Raw genomic sequence first — 23614 nt, forward strand, 5'->3', positions numbered from 1 at the left:
CAGCAGAGCAGCAGGTTGGGACTGCCGGGACACCCTCCCCCCCCCCCCCCCCGTTGTGCACTCCCAGCAAGTAAATGGCTAAGGAAATGGCACAGATTGTCAAAAACACTGAACAGGGAGGCAGGAGGCCCAGGGAGATTGGGGGGGGGCTGTCTGCATGCCAGTCCCACCCCCACCAGTAACATTCAAGGGAAGGAAATGGGGAAGGAACCAGGGAGGAATTGTTACACCCCGACTGCATGTAATGCTTCTTTGCAGAAAGGTGGCAATGCCTCTAAGCAGCATCACCGCCCCCGTGAGAAGGAAAGAAACGAAAAATAATGAGATGGGGACAGCCATCTAAAGAGAATAACCCAGTCCTACAATGATACCGGATGGGGAAAGTACCGGCACTGATGTGGAATTCTCCGCCCATGTGATGAAGTCCTGAGTGGTCTTTTTTCCATGGAAGCTTTTCCCAGCTTTCCCCAACCAGATGCCCTCTAGATACATTGGAATACAACTCCTGTCATCCATGTCATGTATTTGTTAGTGCCAAAAGACAGCCTCAGTAATTAATCCAAGTATGGGCAACACACAGCTTGCATGCAGCACCCCCATCTTTGTCCCCCCCACTCCCGCTTCTGCATTTGCTGCAGAAGCAGCAAACAAATTGGCAGTTTGCCACCAAAATTCAGCAGTGGCAGCAAAAGGGATTATTTTACTTTAAAACAAGGCATGCAGGGAGCACACACCTTGTTTTCAAGCAAAATTATGCTCTTGAGAAGATGCTTGAAAACAAGGAGCTTCCAGGAGCGTGATTTTGCTTGAAAACAAAGGTACATGTTCCCTGAATGCCTTATTAGTAAAATCACCCCTTGTTTTCCCGCCACTGCCCCACTACCAAATTTCAACAGCATGTCTAGTGGCGCAGTGGCAGGGGGCAGGGTTGCAACCCCTGGTGGGGACCGGGGGGCAATGTGGTCACCCAACCCCAGAGGCTGCCACCTCAAATTAGTCCTTTACGTTGTCGCTTACTAAATGCAGGCCTCTTCCATGTATTTTGATCATTCCCCTTTTTCATTACTTTTCCAAAACCAATTTTACCTATTATGAAGACAATCATGAATTATATTTCACATTGTACTTTTAAGATACCTGAAGGGTATTATTATGGAAGATTATCACAAACTGATATTGTATCTTCTAACTACTATAAATATAAACACAATTTTTAATTGAAAATCTATGGTACCATCACCTTTAATAGATTGGTATGCAAGTATGAACAGTGGCATTCTTAACTAAGCTAATGTACTGTTAACTCTCCTCCTCCTCCTCCAAGCAGTGAGAAGTTCCAGGGGTATAGCACTTACCTAGATTCAGTTTCCTTTGGAAGGAGATCACTGGAAGTTTATGGTGTTCTGTAATATTTGCATTTATTTACAAATATACTGATTTAGGATAGGTAGGGGCAAAACTTCCCAATATACAGCCAAATCCATTGGCCCACATCATGCTTCAGAAGGAAGCACCCCTGATGTTGTTCGTTTACAGAGCCTCAAAAACTCAGCCCAGGTCTCTGTGTCTTTTTCAGTCTGTCTCCATGCCTCACACTGCAGCTTCTATTGTTTTTACACACAGAACTGAGTTACATCATCCTTAACTAGAGGTAGGAAGGCCTGGTTTCCCCCACTGTGAAGACTTTAGGAAGATCCAGCTATCAAGAACAATCATCTAACAATTAGCTCCCATGAAAACACATCACCTGAATACCCTGGGCTATTATCACTCTTTTGTCAAATCCAAGACTCTGGCTAGGTATTGCCTTAAGGCAACCAACAGTGACAGTCGTATTCATAGAAATCTGATAATAAAATCCATTACAGAACTGTAAAAAAGCAAAGGAACACATTCTTTGGATAGATTTATGGACACATTGATTTTCTCATTGCAGCTATTATTTATTTTGCCTTGGTATACAACAGGGGGCCCCAACCCTTTTGGACCCATGGACACATTTGGGAATTTGAGAAACTGCTGTGGGCACCACCACAAAATGGCTCCCACCGAGGATGTGGCTAGTTACATAATGGCTGCCATGGCAGGCTAGTCAAAAGTGAACTAAAGAGTGGGAGAGAGAGATAGTGAAGCTAGATGCTGGGAGGGAGGAGAAAACAGCAAGGCAAATGAGTAGAGGGGAGAGAAAGAGCAAGGCTAGAGGCTGGGTGGGAGGGAGGAGAAACAGCAAGGGAAAGAGGTGGGGAAAGAAAAAGCGAGGCTGGGATGAAGGGGGAAATAGCAAGGCAAAGGGCAGGGAAAGCAAAGGGGGAGAGGGCAGAGGGCAGAGAAAGAGCAAGGCTAGAGGCTAAAAAGGGAGAGAAAGAAAACTGCCCTAACATTTTCCAAGATTTAAACAAAAAAAGGGCAGAAGAGAGCTTTTGAAGGGGGCAGGGAGGGGAAAGCTTTGCAGGCACTGTTGGAGGTCCCTGTGGGAAGCACGTTGGAGACCCCTGGTTTAGAGTAAACACACGAGGAGAGGGAGTACACTAGCCCTCTACTTTCGTCTCCCTCCATATGTGGAGGGTGACTTTCTGAAGAGGTGAGCCTCCTATATCTGTGGAGACTCTCCACACAATTCAGCACACTGGAAAGTCAGCATTCTGCATCAACTAGAGAACCTCCACAGATACAGGAGGCTCTTATCTTCAGAAAGTCATCCTCTACAAGTTCAGGATGACAAAAATGACAATGGAGGGGGGTGGAGCTAGCACACTCCCTCTCCCCACATATTTACCATACACAGAATCAGAGCACCTAAAGACAGCTAACAGCTTCAAGCAACCGCTTTCTTTCTCAAAGCTCTTTCAAAAATGTCTCTTCCTTTCCTTAATACCATAAGTACCCACATAGGGGAGGGGAAATCGTAGTAATGGAAGCCAGAGGGTTCACAGACAGCATCACTAGGAGGGGTAGTTCAACCCTAACTACCTGCATATGAGATAGACCAACACACAATCGTGGCCAATAGGACACAAATGCCATTGCTTGTGCGTTAATTACTTGGCATACTGTAAAGACTGTTTGCAGCTATAACTTTAACAGCTCCAACTGCACACCTGCCAGCCTACCAAACAGCTGTGTTGGGAGCCCTATTCTGCTAGGAAAAAAGGTGCACTCTCTGTGTGCCTTGTTTCCCAGGAGAATCACTGGGATTTCATGGTTAGTGGTGGTAAGGACCAAGGAGGGGACACAAAACGGCCATGGCTGGCCATGTCTTGCCCACCCATGAATTACATCCACTCAGCTTCACTTTCGTCTGCTGTGGGACAAGTAAGTCTCTGCACTAGTTGTAAGAGTCACTTATCTTAGGTATGGTTTGAAAGAAGGGAGAGGTAAAATCATTTGGTGGGTAGCTTGCATGCTCTAAAATGGGTTTCTGGAATTAAAGAATTATTGGGTTAAACATGCTTCACATTAACAGAGCCAGTTTATTTAAATTACAATTGACTGAACCCTTTAGGGCCTAATTAATGCAGGTCAGGACCAATCTAACCAAATCTCAGGACCAATCTAACTAGTGTTAATCCATGTGCAACACACACAGCATGTGAGAATTAAGTGTTTTACAGAATAATTTGAGCTGTGTGGCTTGGAAAAAGGCACACAGCAGGGTTGCGGGGGGATAACATATGCATGAGTGATGATCCAAAACCCCAGCAGTTTGTACGTGCAGCCTTCTGAGAACACGTAGCCAGTTAAACTACCCATTCTCCATTAGAATTGCTACTTTTTTACTAGCCCCATTCTTGTCATGCCTTTAAAAGCAGCCTGACATAAGGAGATTAAGCGGGCAAAACTTCTTTCCCCCACCACTAATCTCCTTGCAAGGAAAAGCTTCACCTGCTTCATTTCTTAGCATCAGGCTGACGTTAAAAAGCACAGGAGCTGGCCTGGATTGTAATTTTTTTAAGTGAGAACCCTATTTTTAGGCAGGATTTAAGATGTTGACTGGCACTGATATATAGATATATTTTAAAACTTGTGCCTGGCCATTTGAATTTTAAGGCAAGCCATATATATTTGGCACAAATGCAGAATCCTAGCATTGCAAATAACAGGCATGGGGGAACTTGATTCTGATTGGGACCACAGCGTGGGCAAAAGGTTAAAGACCCCGACCCCAACACACCACAGTCCTGATCCGACTTAGGGGAAAAGTGAGGCTATTTGTTTGTTTGCTTGTTTGTTTTAAATCTTGCATGCTAGGGCAAACCACGTGACAAACATAACATCTAGTTTGGCCCTTAAGAAGACAACTAAGAAAAAACTATAGTTGAGAAATACTTGCAATAAGCACTGCAGTTTCAGGCCAAACTACACAACATGCGAGATTTGTGATCAGATCGCATGACATTTTTTATTTTTGTGTTAACGAAGGTGCGGTGGGCACCAAATTTGCTTGGAACAGCATCACTGGAGGGGGGCAATGCTGCTTTTTCCCCTCCGTGCCTTTTTCTAATCTCAGTTAGTCCCAAGCTGTTACTAGATACACAATGGGGGGGGGGGTGACCTGCAGGCAGGGCAGGAGGAGGTTGGACCTGCAGACACCACTGCAAGTCCAACCTCAGCTTGATGGAAACTGACTTATATCAAGAAAACAGTGGGGGTAAGATATGAAATCGTCAAATCCTGCCCCCATCGTCACTACTCCTGTCAAATCCAGAACTTCCCCACCCCATCCCATACCTGATTTAAGTTAAAAATTAAAAGATTGGGAGATTCAATCACTGTGCCATGTTCAGCCCTTGCACACCCTGAAAATAAGCAGAATACGAAATGAGTGCACCATGTGCTCACACTTTTCAGAAAAACGAGAGTGGGGAAACGAAACTATTGTGTAAGCAAAGGAAATCCCCCCCCCCCAGATTTGTTCTAGCTGTGGTCATAGTTATGATACTGCGGTCTTAAAGTATTGTAAGCCAACTTCAGTAGTGCATAGGGGGAGGGGGGATACAGACATTTTTATATTAAAAAGCAAACAAATAGGCAGTCTAAAAATCCCTTTTCTAGATCCTCCTAGACTGAGTGGCACAACTGTCCACCCCAAAGAGAATATGGAACTCCCACCAAACTAGAGCTTGTATCCCACCATACAGAACAGGGGTGGGCAAGTTGTGACCCTCCAGATGCTGGATTGCAACCCTTATGATCCCTCACTAATGTCTATGCTGGCTAGATCTGATGGGAGCTGCAATCCCTGGAGGGAAACATGTTGCCCATCCCCTATAATAGAAGGTTCTAACAGCACTCAGGGAAAGCCCTATCAAGCACACTGGCAAGACTGGAAAATGAAGAAGAGGCAGAATTCCATGATGGGAAAAGGCGTTGGGAATCCAACTGGTGCAAGCTGTTCAACAGCCCACAATGAATTTAGGGCAGGCTTGGAGTGAGACCTACCTACTCCTACCAAAAACATGGACTTCTCCTGCAGATTTTGATTAGTACTTTTACAGAAGCTGAGGTCAGTGCCTACTCCTCTATCAGTGTATTCCAAATGTTGCTATCTCTGGAACTAATTTTTTAGGAACCATGGGAGAAGAATATTACATAGTCTCAACTTATTTAGCCAATGTTCTGTCACTTAAAGCCAGCGCCGTTTCCTTAGCAATGTCTTCCTCCCACGGTTTCCTGTTCCTGCAAGCTACAGTAGACAGATGCATTATGTACAGCAATGTGATGCACAAGCAGATTTGCAGCCTCTAATCTCTCATTCTCTCATATATATATATATATATATATATATTTGTACATTTAAAATAAAGCAACCGAAAGAAAGAAGCTTACATTTGAGAAATTGCAAAGATTTCTGTGGGCTTTGTAAACCTAGCCTATCCATGAAAGAAGGGAATAAAACATTTCCCCCCAGTGCCCCACTTAACAATTTGGATTGGGATGTCAGTTTGACATCCCAGTCGTGAGAGCACCAAGCTTACACACTGCAATACCTCCTTAACACAACAGCCTGACATTGTTGCCTGCAGGTCTCCTTCGAATGAACCTCAACCCAGTCTGTAGCCTCCTCCAATTCACAGTGTTACTGAAAAGCTCAGCTATGATGGCTTTAACACATGCATTTTGTTGGCATCACCCGAGCCTGCAAAAGGCTGCATGTGGCAGCCAGAAGCAAAAGGATACTGATGGTAAAATGCAAGCTATGTATCCAAAGTTCATGACCTGTGTGCCCTTTACTGTAATGAAATGGAGTTGCCATTCTGTGAGGAGGCAATCATTGGGAACTCCAGATAAAGGTAAATGCTTTTCTGACTTCTAGGTGACCACCCTAGTCAAGCAACCTACAGGGTAACTTAAATTGGACGGGCTAAAACTTTGGTGGGAAATGTGGCCCATCCTGAAGCATCCTCACCACAAAATAGATCAGAACATTTAAGCACTACCAGGCAGTGCCATCTCCAGGTTTCTGAGGGCCCTTGGGCAAGGCACCCTCCATAGCCCCCCTCCCCCAGTGACTCTACCGTCTCACTGCCATTGTCACCAGCTGCTATTGCTCCTCCTCTTTCTCATCATGGCCACCACTTGCTTGACAGGCAGAGAGGAAGAAGGCAGTGGTATCTACTGTTCCTCATTCTCACCACCGCCGTTGCCTGGGCCAGAGTGAGAGGCAGGTGAACAGCCAGGCTGCAGTGGTGAAGAGGAGGAGCTACAAGAGGAGTTTCTTGTGAGTGGGCTCCAAACAGGGAAGCATTTGCAAAACGGAAGATAAATTTGGTACTCTCTCATGTATATTGCAGGCCACCAATAAGGTGTAAATGTGTGTTCAAGGTCAGGGTGGGTTAACGACAACATGTACTTGCCTCTGTCATCCCCAAATTAACCCTGTAAAGATGGAGACACTTAAGGAGATATATGCTGCAAAACCTTGGACTTCTAGGGTACTTCCAGATGAGCCTTTTAGCACACCAGCACCCTGCCTCATTCATTAAATTTTACCGGGCAGTGTGGGGGTGGGGAGGTGTCTAGACAACATCATCTTCCAGACATAACCCTCCCATATTTTCCCAACACTTCTTCCGGGAGGAGGGGTTACTGTCGGAAATCCGTTAATGAGATGAAGACAGAATAGCTGCACAATGCCTCCTACTTGGTAGTGCTAGGAGCCCTCCATCTGAAAGCACCCTTGGTCTCCCAGGGCCAGCTTTTCCTGGACCACACTGACTCCGGAAGTCAAAACATCCAATCCTTCCTGCCATTATACAGAACTCCTACTTCTGTTCTCCTGTCCCCTTTTGGTGAGCACCAGCCCAGAGGCAGGTGGGCTTTGTGCTGAATGTGCTTAGGCACATTCAGAATGAGTTCTGTTTACATTTACTGACAAAAGCAAGTGAGGTGCTGGATTTGTTTGGTTGCTTAGTAAGATGATTTAAAGCCAAGGAGATAAAACCCTTGAGGTTGTGCTGTATATGAGAGAAGGATTCGTCATCTTCTTCCTGTTCACTCCAGCCAAGTCTCAAGTTTTGAAAAGATGAATAACTATTACAAAGACTCCACTGCCTCCCACACATTCCACTCAGGAATCTGAAGAGAACACTCTGACTCCCATCAAAGTAAGACAGCACCATAGACAGTAGACACAAACACCCATTTCTCTTCCTGAACTTCTGTGCTGAGCTGAGGAAAGGAACACGTTCCTACAGCCAACGTGCTGGCAGGAGAAATTCACTCCCACTCCACCACATGCCACAAGTCAAACAGCAGCCTGCCTGCTGCTTAGGCACATAAGAAAAGAGGCATACGCACCCTAGAAACAGCGTATCTTGCCTGCTGGGGAATCAGTACAAGTCAATTCTGTCACCACACAACAGCTACCCACACTCCTGACTGCAGGTCCCACAGCAAAAGCTCTGAAGAGTCTCCTCAGGACAAAGTAGGTACTCTGTTCCTCTGGGGCACCCCCATCATGCCAGCAGTGGGAAGCCTGCCATGCAAATTCAGAGTCCAGGCTGGTCCTACCTACAGCCCTCTCCCACATCACCTAGTACCTGAATGTGGAAGGAACTCTTTGTGTAAACTGCAGGGATCAAATGTACTGCACTAGCACATTTACAAATCCCAAATAAATGCTGTAAAGGCATGCCCACAACAGGCGGGTGGTGCTGTCCAACTGGCACTTGCCTTCACAGAGGGAGCACCAATTGAGTTTTTCTTTCTTATTTTAGCCCCCATGCAGGGGGTGGGGATTCGAATTTAGGGGGAGACACCTAGGTGGAAAGGTTTAATGCCTTTTACCTGTGAGCAGTGGGTCCCAATCCAGATCAGGGGGAACATGCACTTACACTCAAGTAAAAAGAAGTTAGGATCAGGTATACACTCTACCAGGGGTAAGCAACTTTGGGGGGCCTGTAGGCACATTTGGCAATTTAAGAAAGTGTCCTGGGCACCACCACAAAATGGATGCCATGGGACATGTGGCAAAGGACAAGTAATGTGCCCAAAAGGCTAGGTACAAGGCAGAGGTGAGGTCTGAGCCCCAACACACACTAAACATCTCCTTTGAACCTGGAGTTTTCAGCACAAACAGAAACCTATTTCACAACAATCCCAGCTGCCAATAAGAAAATTTCTTAATTTTTATTTTATTTTTTAAGTGGGAGGAGTAGGGCACCTTGGCAGGAGGAAAAAAGGTGTCCAGGGGCACATTGGTGCCCATGGGTACCATATTGCCTGCCCCCTGCACTATGCATTTAATGTAGCGTGTAGTTTTGCCCTGATCGTTTAGGACTTACAAATGGCTCCTTTAGACCACAACTTAATTTCAGCATGTGCTGCTCATATTGTCTCACCTACATAAACCAAACACGTGATTCTTTCAAAATGATTTTCCTCTTTATGGGGACTTAACCCAGTTTCTGGAGAGACCTTAAGAAAGACACAATAGCTTACAACAGGTAGCTTAGCGGTTGTGTATTAATTTTTTCTTCCATAGTCCGTGTCTTTGCTCAGCAGTCTTACCTTACTCACCACTGACCAGTTTTCTTTACCTGTTAAATTTGATTTGTCTGTTTATTAGTTTCCTTGGTATCCTACCCTTCCTCCAAGGAATTCTCAGTAGCATTTTAGCTCCACAGCTATCCTGAGAGGTAGGTGAGGCTAAGAGACAGTGACTTGCCCAAGGCTACAGAGTGAACATCATGATCAAGCAGGATTTGAACCTGCATTTCCTACTTCTAAACCAATACTTTCGCCATCGCACTACACAGAGTCTCAGAATATTATTTGTTACATCTGCAACCATTCTTTTCCCAAAGAATTAATCAAAGTGGATTACATATGCCACCCACCCCAAAGACCTTTTCCATCAAGGCTAATGCGCTGGGCCACAGCTACTTAGCTTCAGCAGTAACATTGCTTATGTAGCTTCTCTGGGCCAGTTTAATATGCTCCTTGAGGAGGACCCTCATTTCAAGGCCAGAACTATCTTGGAGGTCCCCTCACAAGCAAAACTCTTGCCCACTTATATGGGTTCATTCCAACTGGGGGGCAGGCGGGATGCAATGTGCCATCAATATCAAGAGTGATTCCTTCCCAGTGCTATCCTTTTTGGCCCAGACTTATCCCTATATGATGGATCATTAAACTAGCATGTTTCTCAAATGGAAGGAGTTTCAAAGAGATGGCAGGTGAAACACCCATTCATTCAGTCAGCCAGTCAGTCATGACAGTCAGTCATCATTGACATTGTCATCACTAGTTACTACCAACTCCTACAGAAAGACAAGGACTTTTTTCTAGACTCATAGAAGTGTTTAGTTTAGGCAAGAAATAGCATTTTTATAACTATTGTACATTTTATACATTAGTATGGATTGCCCCTGGCTCGAGAGTTCAGATCACACTTTAATTTTATAGTTTGGCACTGCTGGGCTACAAACTGTCAGTGTAATGCAAATCTGCATGCACTATTAAACAACAACAACCCCCCCCCCCGCCGCAGTTTGATTTTTTAAAAATCTTTTTCTGAACATTTACTATAACTCCAAAATAATAAAACCATGAAATAATGCAATTAATCAGCTAACGGCATGAGCCCAACCTTGCGTTATGCCCACTGGGTGGGGTAGGATCATTCCTAAGTTCACCTGCGCCAGCAAAACACAGCACTATGCTGATAGGAAACACTTCTAGCAGGGCAGCAATATTCGTGCATTGGTAGGGTGCTATCAGCAGTGGAACACTTATGCTGGTGGAGCATGGTGAAAGGGCACTTTGCACAAGCAGCCGAGGCTCATGATTTAGTGGGAAGGTTATATTACTAACACTTCTCAGAATATTCACAAGTATTCTGCCTCAAGACTCCAGATATAAAAACCCACCCAGACCCTCAACTCGACTGCCTCTATTGGAGCTTTAAGGACAGAGCACTCTACAGCTAGTGGGCAGCCCATATCTCAAAATGGAACATCCAAACTCCCTCCCATCTCTTACCCTAAGCAACCCAAGGTGTTCAGAGCATTCAAACTACCATGGCCCCAGGGTGTCTCCGACCCCTCCCCTATATGGAAAAACCATGTTGTGGCTTGCCAAGCTTACTCTACAGGTTGTGGCAGCCTCTGCCATACTGGTTAAGTAAGCAGTTTACAGAAAGGGGGAAGATAAGCTGCCACCATGCAGTGGTGTAACTTATGAGTTCACCTTAGCATTTCCCCCATAGCAGGACTCAACCCTACATCTCCTATTTTCTGCTGCACTGCACTGCTCGCTCACTCTCTCTCTCTCATGGTGGAGCTACCAGGAATGCCCTGGTGTTGGCCCCTGTGAACATCTCATTGTGGTTTCTGCTCTTCATTAAGCATGCGTCCCTCTCTCTTGCAGAAAAGCTTGCCTGCCTCTCCTGGGTGCTGACACCACTGTGATGTCTGGAGTGTTCCGATGAGCATCTGCGTGGGAGCACTTATCCCACAGCAGGAAGTAAACCCTTCTCCTGGGGATCCCAGGGGAGTCTCCATTCATGCCTCCTAGTCAATGGAGCTGGTTGGATGATGCTACTGGAGTGTCAACCCTTCCTTTCCTGTGTGACCTGGTTATTTGCAGGCATTCTTTCTTTGTCCTGCCAGGGGAATTTGAATCCCTGCCTGCAGGAAGCCCTGGAGTTTGTGGCTATAGGTGCTAGTTGCTCTCCTCCTGGCTGCTGCAACATGCTAGCTGCTGTTTGAGCACAGGACTACAAACAACATTATGCCAACATCAGCCCTGGCATAGCAGCCACCTGCTACAGTGACCACCCTGTAAGGCTGCACTCTACGCACACTTACATAGGAGTGAGCCCCATTGAACTTTAAGAGGCTCTACATCTGAGTAAAAACAAAGATCAGGGTACACATTGACATTTACAAAATGAGACAGCTGTTCATCAAAAGACTTAATTGTGAAGGCCGACAGTGCAACATCACATAGGGCCATTAGCTTCTTATTCAGTGCCATTATAATGCGTACTATCTCCAATGCATTGTCATAACAGTAATATTTTGCAACTTAGGTTGCATTCTCTTCATGACGTGGGTGGGAGAGAAATGAAAACTAATCTGTACAACTAGCTTAGCTCTTAATAAATCATCAGTCAATTGAGGCAATTAAACTTATGAATTCAGAGTGCCATCTAGTGATGGACATCTACCACTGCTGGCTAGAGAGAGAAAAAAGTATAATTAACATAAGAAGATGCAAAAGCAAACACTTTTTGTTCTGCAAGAATGACTGAAATGCAGCCACTGCTGGCTCCTCACTTTGGGACAATGCAGCAACACTGGGAATGCAAGAGAAAACGCAAAGCAAGAGTGGGTTTCTACTGGGGCAATTAAAGGAAGAGCAAACCACAGATTATGGTAGGGTGCTGCCCCCTACTGGGTCAGATAGGAGATCCCTTTGTGGGTGGAGAGTACGGCCACTTGAAATGACAGCACAAATGTCCACAAGAGATACCACCGGCATGAGCAATTAAGGGTTTTTAATTGTTACCATGCAGAAGGGATGAGGTATCAGTGCATGGAAGGCAGTCAATAGAAGCCAAATTGGGTAGCTCTACCTAACAGATGGAGCGAATGTACCCTCAGAAATACTTAATTATAAAGGAAGGGCGTGAGGCATGACTTGCCTGTGTGCTTACGCGGACGGGGCATGGGTTCTTCTAGCATTGCTACATCTCCCCTTTTACATCTAAAACTACTGTTGCCATCAGGATACCCAAAAAGTGGGCTTTGTCTTATGAAGGCTGAACGTGCATCACCCTGAGGTCGGACGCAGACTTACATCTCCTGCCTCCCACTGCATTGCCTCTTCCCACTGAGCGAATGGGCACGCAGTGCTCCTACATGCAACTCCATAGCAGCTTGTGCATGGGAAGGCACTGTGGCCTGTGTGGCTGCCTGACTGTGCATTGTGTGTAAAGAGGGTGAGTGCACTGGGTTGGCCGATGTGACTGGATTGTTCAACCATCACCATGCATTGAGTGGTACCTTTCATGCATGGCTGACATGGGAGCACTGTCAGCATGCAGTCATACTTGGTGGAGAGTGACGCCCCAAGGCCGACGCATTGTGGGAGTGTACGCCACTGTGATGGCTTCGCTTTCATACCTGTTGTGCTGTTCATTCTGCTGCTGGCTGAGTAAAAGAGAGTGATTAAATTACACTAGCGTTAACTCTGGCATAATACCCACCAGCTTAGTGGGACTGTAGGATCACCTAGCTAGAGTGGCTAATACTCAAAACTACAAGAGTGCTGACCAAGGATGCAATCCTATACCCACTTGGCTGGGAGTAAGCCCCCACTGAACCTAATGGGTAAGATCCAATATTAGTCCCAGTTAGAGGAGACCCACTGAAATGAATGAGACTCAAGTTAGTCATGACTAACTTAAACCCCACACATTTCAATGGGTCTACTCTGCATAGGACTAAAATTAGATACTACCCAATGGGACTTACTTCTGAATAGACATGTACAGAATTGTACCATTAATCATCTTCTTGGGTCATGTTGTAATATACCAATAAACCTGGACTGGCAGAAACTATGAGCCAGGTGAATGAACCTAAGCCTTAGCCTTCCTGGTAAAAAAATGTATGACACAAAAACTGTGGCAATGTATGTTTTTCCTCTAACAGTCAAGTTGCTGCATTTGGCTCTCTCTCTATGAGCCTTCAAGAACTGGATGAAGAGCTGTGACTTGAGTTACTTGATTACCTCAGGCTCTAGGCTTCCCTGTAAAGTATTTACCCAGGAAACAAAGCAGAGTAGCAGCATGTTTAATCAGAAATACATCCCATTGGGTCCAAAGGTTCTTACTCCCTAGTGTGTTTAAGATTGTAACCTAGATGAGATAAATCAGTACAGGATATCAGGCTTTATGACATCATTTTTAAGGGTCCTTCATGTTTTTAGTTGTGAAAACTCAAGTACTTAAAAAACCCCAGAGGGGTATTATTTCTAACTCTAAAACACTGTCACTCCCTTTGTAAGCAAAAGAGGCCAGACCACACTAATATAATGTAATGCAAAGCACTTGGGACATGCTAATGGGTTATACAGATGGTGAAGAAGATGATTATGGGAATGGAAAAGTGTTACCTCGCTACCCCATGAATATTAGATTGAATACTGGAGTGAAGGAACTTTTTTTATTTTTAAGCAGCTTTTTAAAACAAAAACACGCTTTGCAAAGACCCATCTCATTTAAGGACTAAAGACAGGACCAGAAACTGATGCTTTTGCAAATACTATTGTCATTTTGCCAAACAAGGGCCAAAATGACTGCACAGAAAATGTGGTGTACACTGTAAGTAATATACAGTCAGGGCCAGAAATATTGGAACAAGGATAACTGTTATGGCAGTTGGCCTCTGTACACCACCACATTGAAGTTGAAAGGAAACACACCCAGATGGGAGCAAAGTCAGGACTTTCAGCTGTAATTCAAGGGGTTTGACAAACGTGGGGCACTAACCATTCAGGAAGTACAGCCAGTGGCATACACCCCCCCCCATTGTTGGTGGCTCATAAGTAATGGAACAAACCAACATCATTTCAAACTTAAGGATCGCCTTTAATACCTGGATGAAAGTCCTTTGCAGTCAATGACTTCCTGAAGTCTGGAACCCATGGACATGACCAAATGCTGAGTTTCCTCCCTCAAGATGCTTTGCCAGGCCTTCACTGCAGCTGCCTTCAGCTGCTGGTTTGTGGGTCTTTCTGCCTTTAGTCTTGTCTTCAGTAAGTGAAAAGCATGCTCTATTGGGTTGAGATCAGGTGACTGACTTGGCCATTGAAGAACATCCCACTTCTTTGCCTTCAGAAACTCTTGGGTAGCTTTTGCTGTATGTTTTGGGTCATTATACATCTGCAATATGAAGCGGCGTCCTATCAGTTTGGCAGCATTCGGCTGAATCTGAGCAGAAAGTATAGCCCTATACACTTTAGAATTCATCCTGCTGCTTTTCTCAGCAGTCAGGTCATCAATAAATACCAGTGACCCGGCTCCATTGGCAGCCATACATGCCCATGCCATAACACTGCCTCCACCATGTTTGACATATGATGTGGTATGCTTTGGATCATGAGCTGTTCCTTTCCTTCTCCATACTTTTCTCTTCCCATCATTCTGGTACAAGTTAATCTTGGTTTCATCAGTCCAAAGAATCTCATTCCAGAACTGGGCGGGCTTTTTAGGTGCTTGCAGGCAAAGGCTACTTTGGCCTGTCTGTTCTTTAGCTTTACCAGTGGTTTGCACCTTGTTGTGAAGGCTCTGTATTTACATTCATAAAGCCGTCGCTTGACCAGATGATGACAATGACATGCCTACCTCCTCAAGAGCATTCTTGACCTGGCTAGATGTTGTGAAAGGGTTCCTCTTCACCATGAGCAGAATTCTGTGGTCATCCACTTTAGTTGTCTCCCGTGGTCTTCCAGGCCTTTTGCTGTTGCTGAGCTTGCCAGTTAATTCCTTCTTTTTCAGGATGTTCTAAGCTGTTGTGTTGGCCACTCCCACTGTTTTTGCTATCTCTCTGATGGGTTTATTTTGTTTCCTCAGCCTAATGATGGCCTCCTTCACTCGCATGGACACCTCTTTGGACCTCATGTTGGGAGTTCCAGTGAACAGCTACCAAATGCAAATGTAACACTCCGAACCACCTCCAGGCCTTTTATCTGCTTGATTGGTCATGGGGTACCCAGGAAACAGGCCACATCTGGCCATGCAGCTGCTTGTCAGCCATTTGTTCCATTACTTATGAGCCACCAACGATGGGTGTGTGTGTGTTTGCCACTGGCTGTCCTTCCTGAATGGTTAGTGCCCCCCTTCTGTCAAACCCCTTGAATTACAGCTGAAAGTCCTGACTTTGCTCCCATCTGGGTGTGTTTCCTTTCAACTTCAGCGTGGTGGTGTACAGAGGCCAACTGCCATAACAGTTATCCTTGTTCCAATATTTCTGGCCCTGACTGTACATATTTAAAATTAAACATTCATGCTGATGAACAGATAAGAAGCAGTGAAACCCTAAGGTTACAACAGCATTGGCATGAATATATATAGCCACAATACTCTCACACTCCAAATCTAAAACCTGGAAGTAAGTTCCACTGATTTCACCACTTTGCTAGCTTTCCTGGATCTATGCCATAGCGACTTTAACCTGTGCGAGTAGCCAAACATTATATTTGAACAGGGCTAACAGCAATGTTTAACAGCATCCATCATAATTTTTTTAAAGTTTATATCCTGTTTTTATATTCAAAATTAGAAACTCCAAGGGCTTGTCAGACTACTGTATCAGTAAAATAGTCTGACAAGAAACTAAAAATATACTATAATAAAACCAATAGTGTAAACATGTAACAACAACAGCTTTCCACTAAAAATGAATTTCTAGATTAAATATTCAAAAAATGCAAGACTACACACACACGCTATTTGAGTCGGGCCCGATTCAAAGTGCTGGTGTTAACATTCAAAGCCCTTAACGGCTTGGGGCCAGGTTACCTGAAGGATCGCCTCCTCCCATATGTGCCTGCCCGGACCTTAAGATCATCATCAGCGGCCCTTCTCCGTGAGCCCCTGCCAAAGCAAGTGAGGCGGGTGGCTACTAGGAGGAGGGCTTTTTCTGTTGTGGCACCCTGGCTCTGGAATGAGCTCCCTAGTGAGGTTCGCCTGGCGCCTACATTGTCCTCCTTTCGGCGCCAGGTGAAGACCTTTTTATTTTCCCAGGCATTTTAGCATTTTAGCTTTCTAAATTTTTATCTTTGCTGTTTTAAATCTGTATTTTAAACTCCTGTACTGCTGCTAGGTTTTATTGTGGTTGTATTGTTATATTGTGGTTTTAATGTTCTATATATTTTAAATTGTTTTATTGTGTGTTGTTTGGTTTTAGTTTTTGTGAACCGCCCAGACAGCTTTGGCTATTGGGCGGTATAGAAATGAAATGAAATAAATAAATAAATAAATATTTTCTTTCCAAAGGCAGTGTAGAGTCAGATTCTGGCATATCCCCTCAAGGAGCGATTTCCACAATTTTGCCACTACAACCAAACAAAAATAAGGTGCACGTTTCAGGTTTTTTTCTCACTAGTAAATGACACTTAGTACGAAGCCACCTTAATACAGGGTTGATACAAATCAATTATTGTTTTGTTTTTTTAATAATTTTTTAAATGTAAATTAGATTTTTAAAATTGAAATCAGATTTTGAAATTTTCTCAATTAGTAAAAAAAAGAGCCTACGTCAAAGATATAATGTATACTAATTATACAACTTCTAATGATATTCTATGAATATGTTAACAGCAGTTTATGGAGATGGGAGATAACCTGATCAGTCCTATTCTGCAGTTCAGGTGGTATACAGAACAGGATGTGTTCGCGCTTGCTCGCTCGCACTCTCTCGCTCTCTTTCTCTCAGCCTTGCCTCTCTCTAAGTGCAAAGATTGAGAAGGTCAATGAACTGAGAATTTGGGGAGATGGAGTATATCTGAACAAGGAGGAGAAGTCTGGATATAAATGCAAGGGACAGGGGAGGGGAATAGAAAGTGAAACCAAAATTGAACAGCACATATTAATGCAGCCCTGACTCCTGAGGAAACTTCTGCTGCATGTATCCTCCACAAAAATCCATGTGTGTGTTTTGTTAATGCTGTTGTTTCTTGAAGACGAAAACTAACCAGAAGAATAGACAGTCTTATTTGTATAATTTAAAGCCTGATTGGTGGTGGTGATTCTGGCACATCATGACAAAAATATCATAATTAATTGAACAGTTGGAGCTGGTTCATCTCCTGAATGACTTCACAAGTTCACTCTGCTTTAGTACTAAAATAGCCAAATTATCATCCCATTTTTTTGAAGAAAATTAATCTGAAAACAATTCAGAATAATTGCTTAGTGTGTGCCTACCTTCTAATGAAACCTACATCTCTGAATATATATTAAGGTTATAGTAAACAAGAATGTACTTCTACTAAAATAAATTTATTTATTTATTATATTTCTATACCGCCCAATAGCTGAAGCTCTCTGGGTGGTTCACAACAATTATAGAGACCTGTTCCATCTATGTTGTAGGCATTTATACATAAACAGGTGTTACAGCTACTTTTTTTTAATGGAGCGTATAGGGGCAGGATACTTTTGGGGCGGGGGCAGAGAGTTTTGCAAAAGGAGCTTATGAATCTGATACTTCAGTTGCAGTTAATATACAAATTGTATATTACTTCTTTGAACAGGCTATTGTTAATCTACAAGTAGTGTTGCACATTTATTCTACAATACTCCAAGTTGTTACCCTCAAACACTTTTGAAATATTTTAGTGTTTGTAAACCTGTTTTGCACTTTACTTACCCTCCTTGCTTCTAATTTTCAGCATCTGACATGTTCTGGGCAAAAGCTCTTTTTCAGGGGAAAAGGCCCATAAGAATAACCACAAGCCAATTTTTTTTTAAGGAAATTTCTCTTCTTCCTCTGAAACTGTGCTTATTCTCAAAACATGTCAGCAACCTACAGCTACTTCTGTGCTCTGGAAACATCCAAGACCAAGCAGTGTTGCTGCAGTAGCTGAAAGTCCTTCTGGCTTCAGTTCCAATGAACCAGAGATCAAAGGAACTCAGCCACCGCTGCTAGGCTAAGCCAGACTTTAGGGAATCCTGAGGCACAGTCAGGTTCTTCCCTCTGTGTTCAACTTCCTCAAACACCAGTACAAGCAGGAAACTTCTTGGGATGGGGAAACTTTAAACAACAAATCCTCATTACTTCTTCAACTGGCCCAGGATAGGTCATACACCAGCTCTGGCTGTCAGGACAGTCATGAAGGCCTCATGCTAGAATGCATGTGCTATCAACAGACTTTAAAAGGGATAGTTGGTTGTCCCTCCCCACACTTTCTTTGCCGGGGTGGCAAGGATGGGGAGCTTCTTTGATTGTCCATATTTCTTTATGATTAAATAGCATCTTCTTCACTAGTGATTTAGACTGTGATTTATATCATTAACATTGAGTCCTTCAGAAAAGCAATTTAAATCATTAAAGCAAATCAACCCTACTTTTATAGATCAAAAAGGGCAGAGATGAGTGATATAAGGGAAGGCACTCTCTAGTGTACACTAGGAGGAGGCTGTGAATAGGTTTTAAAAGGGAGCCACCAACAACTTTCCATTTTTTCCAGAATGTAAGTACAACTGCTACAACACTGATCTTGTGTGCTCTTAAGCCCTATTCAGGCATTATTGAAACTAGTAAAACTCACCACATAAGCAGGAACGGGGCTGCATCAAGTAGACCTGCCCTCAATGTTGCATCACAATGTGGCTCCACCCAAAGGCATCCATGTGTACAGCATGAATGCCTGCAGTGGGGAGGAACTCACACATAAAACTGGACAGGCATAGGCTCCCATGCAGTTTGAAACCCTGCATGATGAGGGTTCCAAATCACATGCAAGCGTCCATGCATACAGCTTTACATGTGAAGGCCTCCCTGCTGTGGCGAATTTTACTAGTTTCAGTAATGCCTGAAAAGGACATTAGTGTCCTGTTCCAAGAAGAGGTATGCAATGGGACAGTTGGGTTGAAGGCCCTATCTCAAGCAGCAAATTACAAGGGAGCAATTTAGGGGGGAGCATATTTTGGATAATCACTCTAGGAAGACTGTGTGCAATGTGCATGTCTTACACCATCCTGAAGGTACTACTCCACTGTCAGAGGAGACAGACAAAGTGCAAGCATGGGAGGAGCAGCCCCTGTAGAACATATTGCAACCAGTAGTCAGTGGGTAGTATTAAACTGTGCTCCAGTGCTACTACTAATTTGGCACCTCTTCTTCCCATTGCCCTAGCAAGCACTAAGTTGTGCAAGCATTGGTTTACACTAGCGCAACATCATTAGCGGTAATGCACAGTTGGATACTACACAATCTTTACGGTTACCAAAAGGTGAGTTATGGTTGCCAGGTTCCTGTTCTCCAGAAGGGGATACAGCTAATGTATCAGATGTCACTAGCGAAAAGAGCTCCTTGTGAACACTGCCACCTGGGTTTCAGGAGCAGGACTTGAACTGCCCACATCTGAAACATGCAACTTGGAAGCAAAGAACTCACATAATAATCGTCTGGGCATCTTTTTCAATCAGTGCAAGTGTGTTTCCCCCTGCCCCCCCAACACACAAATTAAATATACATAAGATAAACTGGTCATGTGAATCCGCCTCCATAAGCGCAAAGTGCTGGTGTGGCTGTGACAAGCAGCACCAACTTGCTCACAGAACCAATGGCTCAGAGAGCAGCCTTGTGATTTAGCCCTATTTCCAGTTATGCCTTTAGGATGCGAGTAGGGAGAAATAACAGGGTAATCATCCTCACACACCACCATCCCTACTAATTGTATCTGTACAATGCGCCCAGAGGGATGACTGTGTTAGTCTGTTGCAGCAAAACCAACAGTCTTGAAGCGCCTTAAATATGCACACATTCATTGTGATATATGCTTTTGCATGCCATAGTCCACTTCATCTGATGAATTAAGAGTTCACCTGTGTGTATGTGAATATAAGCACTGAATACAAAGAGAAAAGCAATTATTTAAGCATAAAAATAAATAGCACTAAGTATGTCACAGTACCATGGAGAGCACAAATGAATACAGAATCCAATCAGCATGGCTGTGACCCACTGCTGATTCACAGGCTCAGCCACAGGAGATGAACAAGCAAGAGTGTAAACAAACAACTAAAGAGGGAAAATTACTTTTTCCAGTGAACTACCTATTCCTGGGATTTGTCAAGACAGAATTTGGTAGTGTCAAATACCACAGAATTTGATCTTAACTAAACTTAGGAGTTGCTAGCTCACTACAGAAAGTAACTGTCCCTTTTCAGGTTTTTACTTACACTAGCAATACTATTGATATTGCCTATGGCTATTCATCACCTGTGGCTGCTACTCAGGAGTGCCTCACAGCCATGCTGGTTGGATTCTGTATTCATTTGTGTTCTGCACAGTATCACAGCACACCCACTAATATCTTTTGCATTACTTGATCCTTTGGCATCCCTACTCACTTGCGTGACCACCTCATGCAGCTGACAAAATGGGCTTCAGCCCTCTTTTATACTTTTTGCTACTACCACTCAAAATTCCTATTAAAGGCGGTCTCACCCCTCAGCTTGCAAGCCCCTATGAGAAATCTGTTTCTTTCTACTGGCCCACAGGGTTTAAACATAAGTAAAAGAAGAAGAGCCCTGCTGCATCAGACCAAGGGGCCACCTAGTCCAGCATTCTGTTCACACAGTGGCCAACCACCTGCCCACAGGAAATCCACAAGCAGGACATGAGTGCAACGGCACCCTCCCACCCATGTTCTCCAGCAACTGGTGTACACAGGCGTACTGCCTCTGATACTAGAGGTAGCGTAAAGCCATAGGGACAAGTAGCCATTGATAATCTTCTCCTCCATGAATTTGCCTAACCTCCTTTTAAAGCCATGCAATTTGGTGGCCCTCACTACATTTTGCAGTAGTGAATTCCACAGTCTGACTATGTGCTGTGTGAAAAAATACTGCCTTTTATCTGTCCTGAATCTCCCATCAATCAGCTTCATGGGATGACCTCGGGTACTAGTATTATGAGAGAAAGAGAAAAATGTCATCCTACCACTTTCTCCACACCATGCATAATTTTGTAGACCTCTATCATGTCTCCCCTTACCCTCCTTTTCTCCAAGCTCAGCAGTCCCAGCTGTTGTAACCTTCCTTCATAGGGGAGATGCTCCAGGCCCTTGATCATTTTAGTTGCCCTTTTCTGCACTTTTTCCAGCTCTACAATATCTTTTTTAAGGTGTGGTGCAAGTTCTGGGGATCAAACGTGCCTGGAAGCAAAATTTTCTGCAGCATAATCCCTTCCCCACAATTCCATTAGTGTTGTAAGGGAGGGGGCGTGGTTATTCCATATTAAGGGAGTGGCATTCTACACAGCCAGAAACCTCTACATCTTGATTAACAGAGTCTGCGATGTTACCCCCTATTACTTCTGTAGGGAACGGCCACCCAGGCTTATCTTGTATACAGTTAAGCAGACTGAACCTCTTGCATTTCAAGGCCATTTAGCCTTACTGGTGTCTACAGTTTTATTCATACACCTACCAACGGAGGATAACAGTGGTTTCCTTTGATGACAGGGACTGCTGTAATCTACAAAAGTTTGCTCCTTAATAAATCTGTCGGGGTACAATCCTATGCATAGTCACTGAGAAGTCCCACAACTTTTTTTTTCTGCCTAAACATACATAGGATTACACCTTCAGTCTTTAAATGTGGTGCCACGCTTAAACTGAGCGTGGCAGAGCGGCCACCACGGATGTTACTGACGACCATTGCACTTACCTAGGCGAAAGGCGTCGGGGATCCTGCTGCTGCCGCTGCTAAAACTGATGCGAATCCCTACCCCTAGTGGGACAGACTCTGCATTGCCCATGGCTGCGCGGTACGTGCGGTGACCCCCTTCCCTGGAGACCGAGGGGCGCTGGAGGAAAGTAGGCGCGGGGTCGCCTGCTCCGATGTCTGCGAGGCTGGCTGGCTGGCTGGGGGTCCGGGGACTTTGGCCTTTAGAAACTGCCAGCTCTCCCGCCGGATCGGGAGTTCAAAGCCGGCACGTGGGCGAGGAGGCCAACCAATGGACGACGGCGCGGAGCACCTGCCAAAGGGGCGGGCGGCGGGATCCCGCTCGGCGCCTTCCCCGTCAGCCCGGGGTGGGGAGACGCCGCTGCCGGGGCGGATCCCGCCCGGCTGGGAGGCAGATGCCGCGTCGTCGCCCCGCCGCCATTGGAGGCGTTGCGGGGCGGCCAAGAGGGGCGTCCTCAGCAATCAGACACGGAGCTGAGAAACGCGGGCCTGAGGAGAGGCGCTTCGGGAGTCCGACACGCTTCTCGCTGCAGCCCAGAGTATACACGGGAAGTGTCGTGCCTGAATGCAGGCCGCTTTCACACGCTGGTGCTTTTAAGGCGCAGTCCTACGCCCGTTTAGACGGGGGAAAGCCTTGCAACTCCCCGCGTTCCCCAGCCAGCGGAGCCCCCCTACGGATTGCTGCCTTGCAGGGCAACACTCCGTCATCACAACTTCGCTCCTCAATTCGTAACGTGCTTTTAAGCCCCCAAAGCGGGACGGGCCAAAACAACAGCACAGCGAATGGCAACGGAGGAACGCGGTTCCCCCAGACCCCACAAGCAAAGCCCGACGGCCCCGGGCGAGGGGCGGCGGAGGCTCCCGGTTGCCCGGAGACGCGCGTCCTTCTGATATGCACGTGACTGCGGCCCCGCCCCCGCCGGGCCGATGCGGGGCGGACAGCAGCGCCACAGCTTCCCGCCGCGCGAGAGTGGCGAGCCCGCGGGGGGGGGCGCGGTCTCCGAGGGAGCCGGTACCCTGTCGGCGGGCTCTCTGCGTCGCGGCGTTTCCTGCTGTAGCCGGCGAGCGAGAAGCGTGCTTGTGTGACTGAGTCACACGTAGTTATTTTTGTAGCGTCTGGCCTGATTGAGAGTTCTTGAGATCTTGATAACTTGCACACGTTGGGTTGGCCTCATAAAGATATTACACCAGTATGGGTTTTGGAAGAAGTTATCTGTATCCCCTATACCCAAATAACTTCTGGAAAGCGTTCTGCCTGTAGAATCAGGAGAGCAGTACATGTGGCAGAGGACCAGTGCTGAACTGGGGTTTCCCTTCCCAAATAATTCGCATAACTACAGTCCCCCGGAGATGTCTCTGGTAGGTACCCTTCAGAGGGTCCTTACCTTATCCTTCCCCAGCGTCCTTTGGGTCACTAGGTCAGCTAAAATAAATGAGTGTCTAGCTGCCCCAGCTTTACCACTGGAACTAAACCCACCCTATCATAGCAAGAGTGTGTGTGAACATGGATGTATATTGTTGTTCAGTCGTGTCCGACTCTTTGTGACCCCGTGGACCATAGCACGCCAGGCCTTCCTGTCCTGCGCTCTCTCCCGGAGCGTGCTCAAGTTCATATTCGTTGCATCCGTGATGCTATCTAGCCATCTCATATATATATAGAGACTCATGTAAAGGGGGATTCACATG

At 45.3% G+C, this 23614-nt stretch overlaps 1 protein-coding gene across 1 annotated transcript in view; it reads right to left on the reverse strand.

The window, feature by feature from the left end:
* The window catches only part of NEURL1B (neuralized E3 ubiquitin protein ligase 1B), a 285977-nt gene extending 263630 nt beyond the window's left edge, over positions 1 to 22347 (reverse strand). The window contains exon 1 of the mRNA XM_084832402.1: positions 21911 to 22347. Coding sequence (XP_084688528.1) covers positions 21911 to 22001 — 91 coding nt within the window. The 5' untranslated portion in view covers positions 22002 to 22347. The remainder of the gene's footprint in view (positions 1 to 21910) is intronic.
* Positions 22348 to 23614: the final 1267 nt, after the last annotated feature.

This window comes from Heloderma suspectum, chromosome 2 (genome assembly GCF_057233095.1).
Source record: "Heloderma suspectum isolate Gila_16-S chromosome 2, 16-S_ref, whole genome shotgun sequence".
In the NCBI taxonomy this organism is placed as follows: Eukaryota; Metazoa; Chordata; class Lepidosauria; order Squamata; family Helodermatidae; genus Heloderma; species Heloderma suspectum.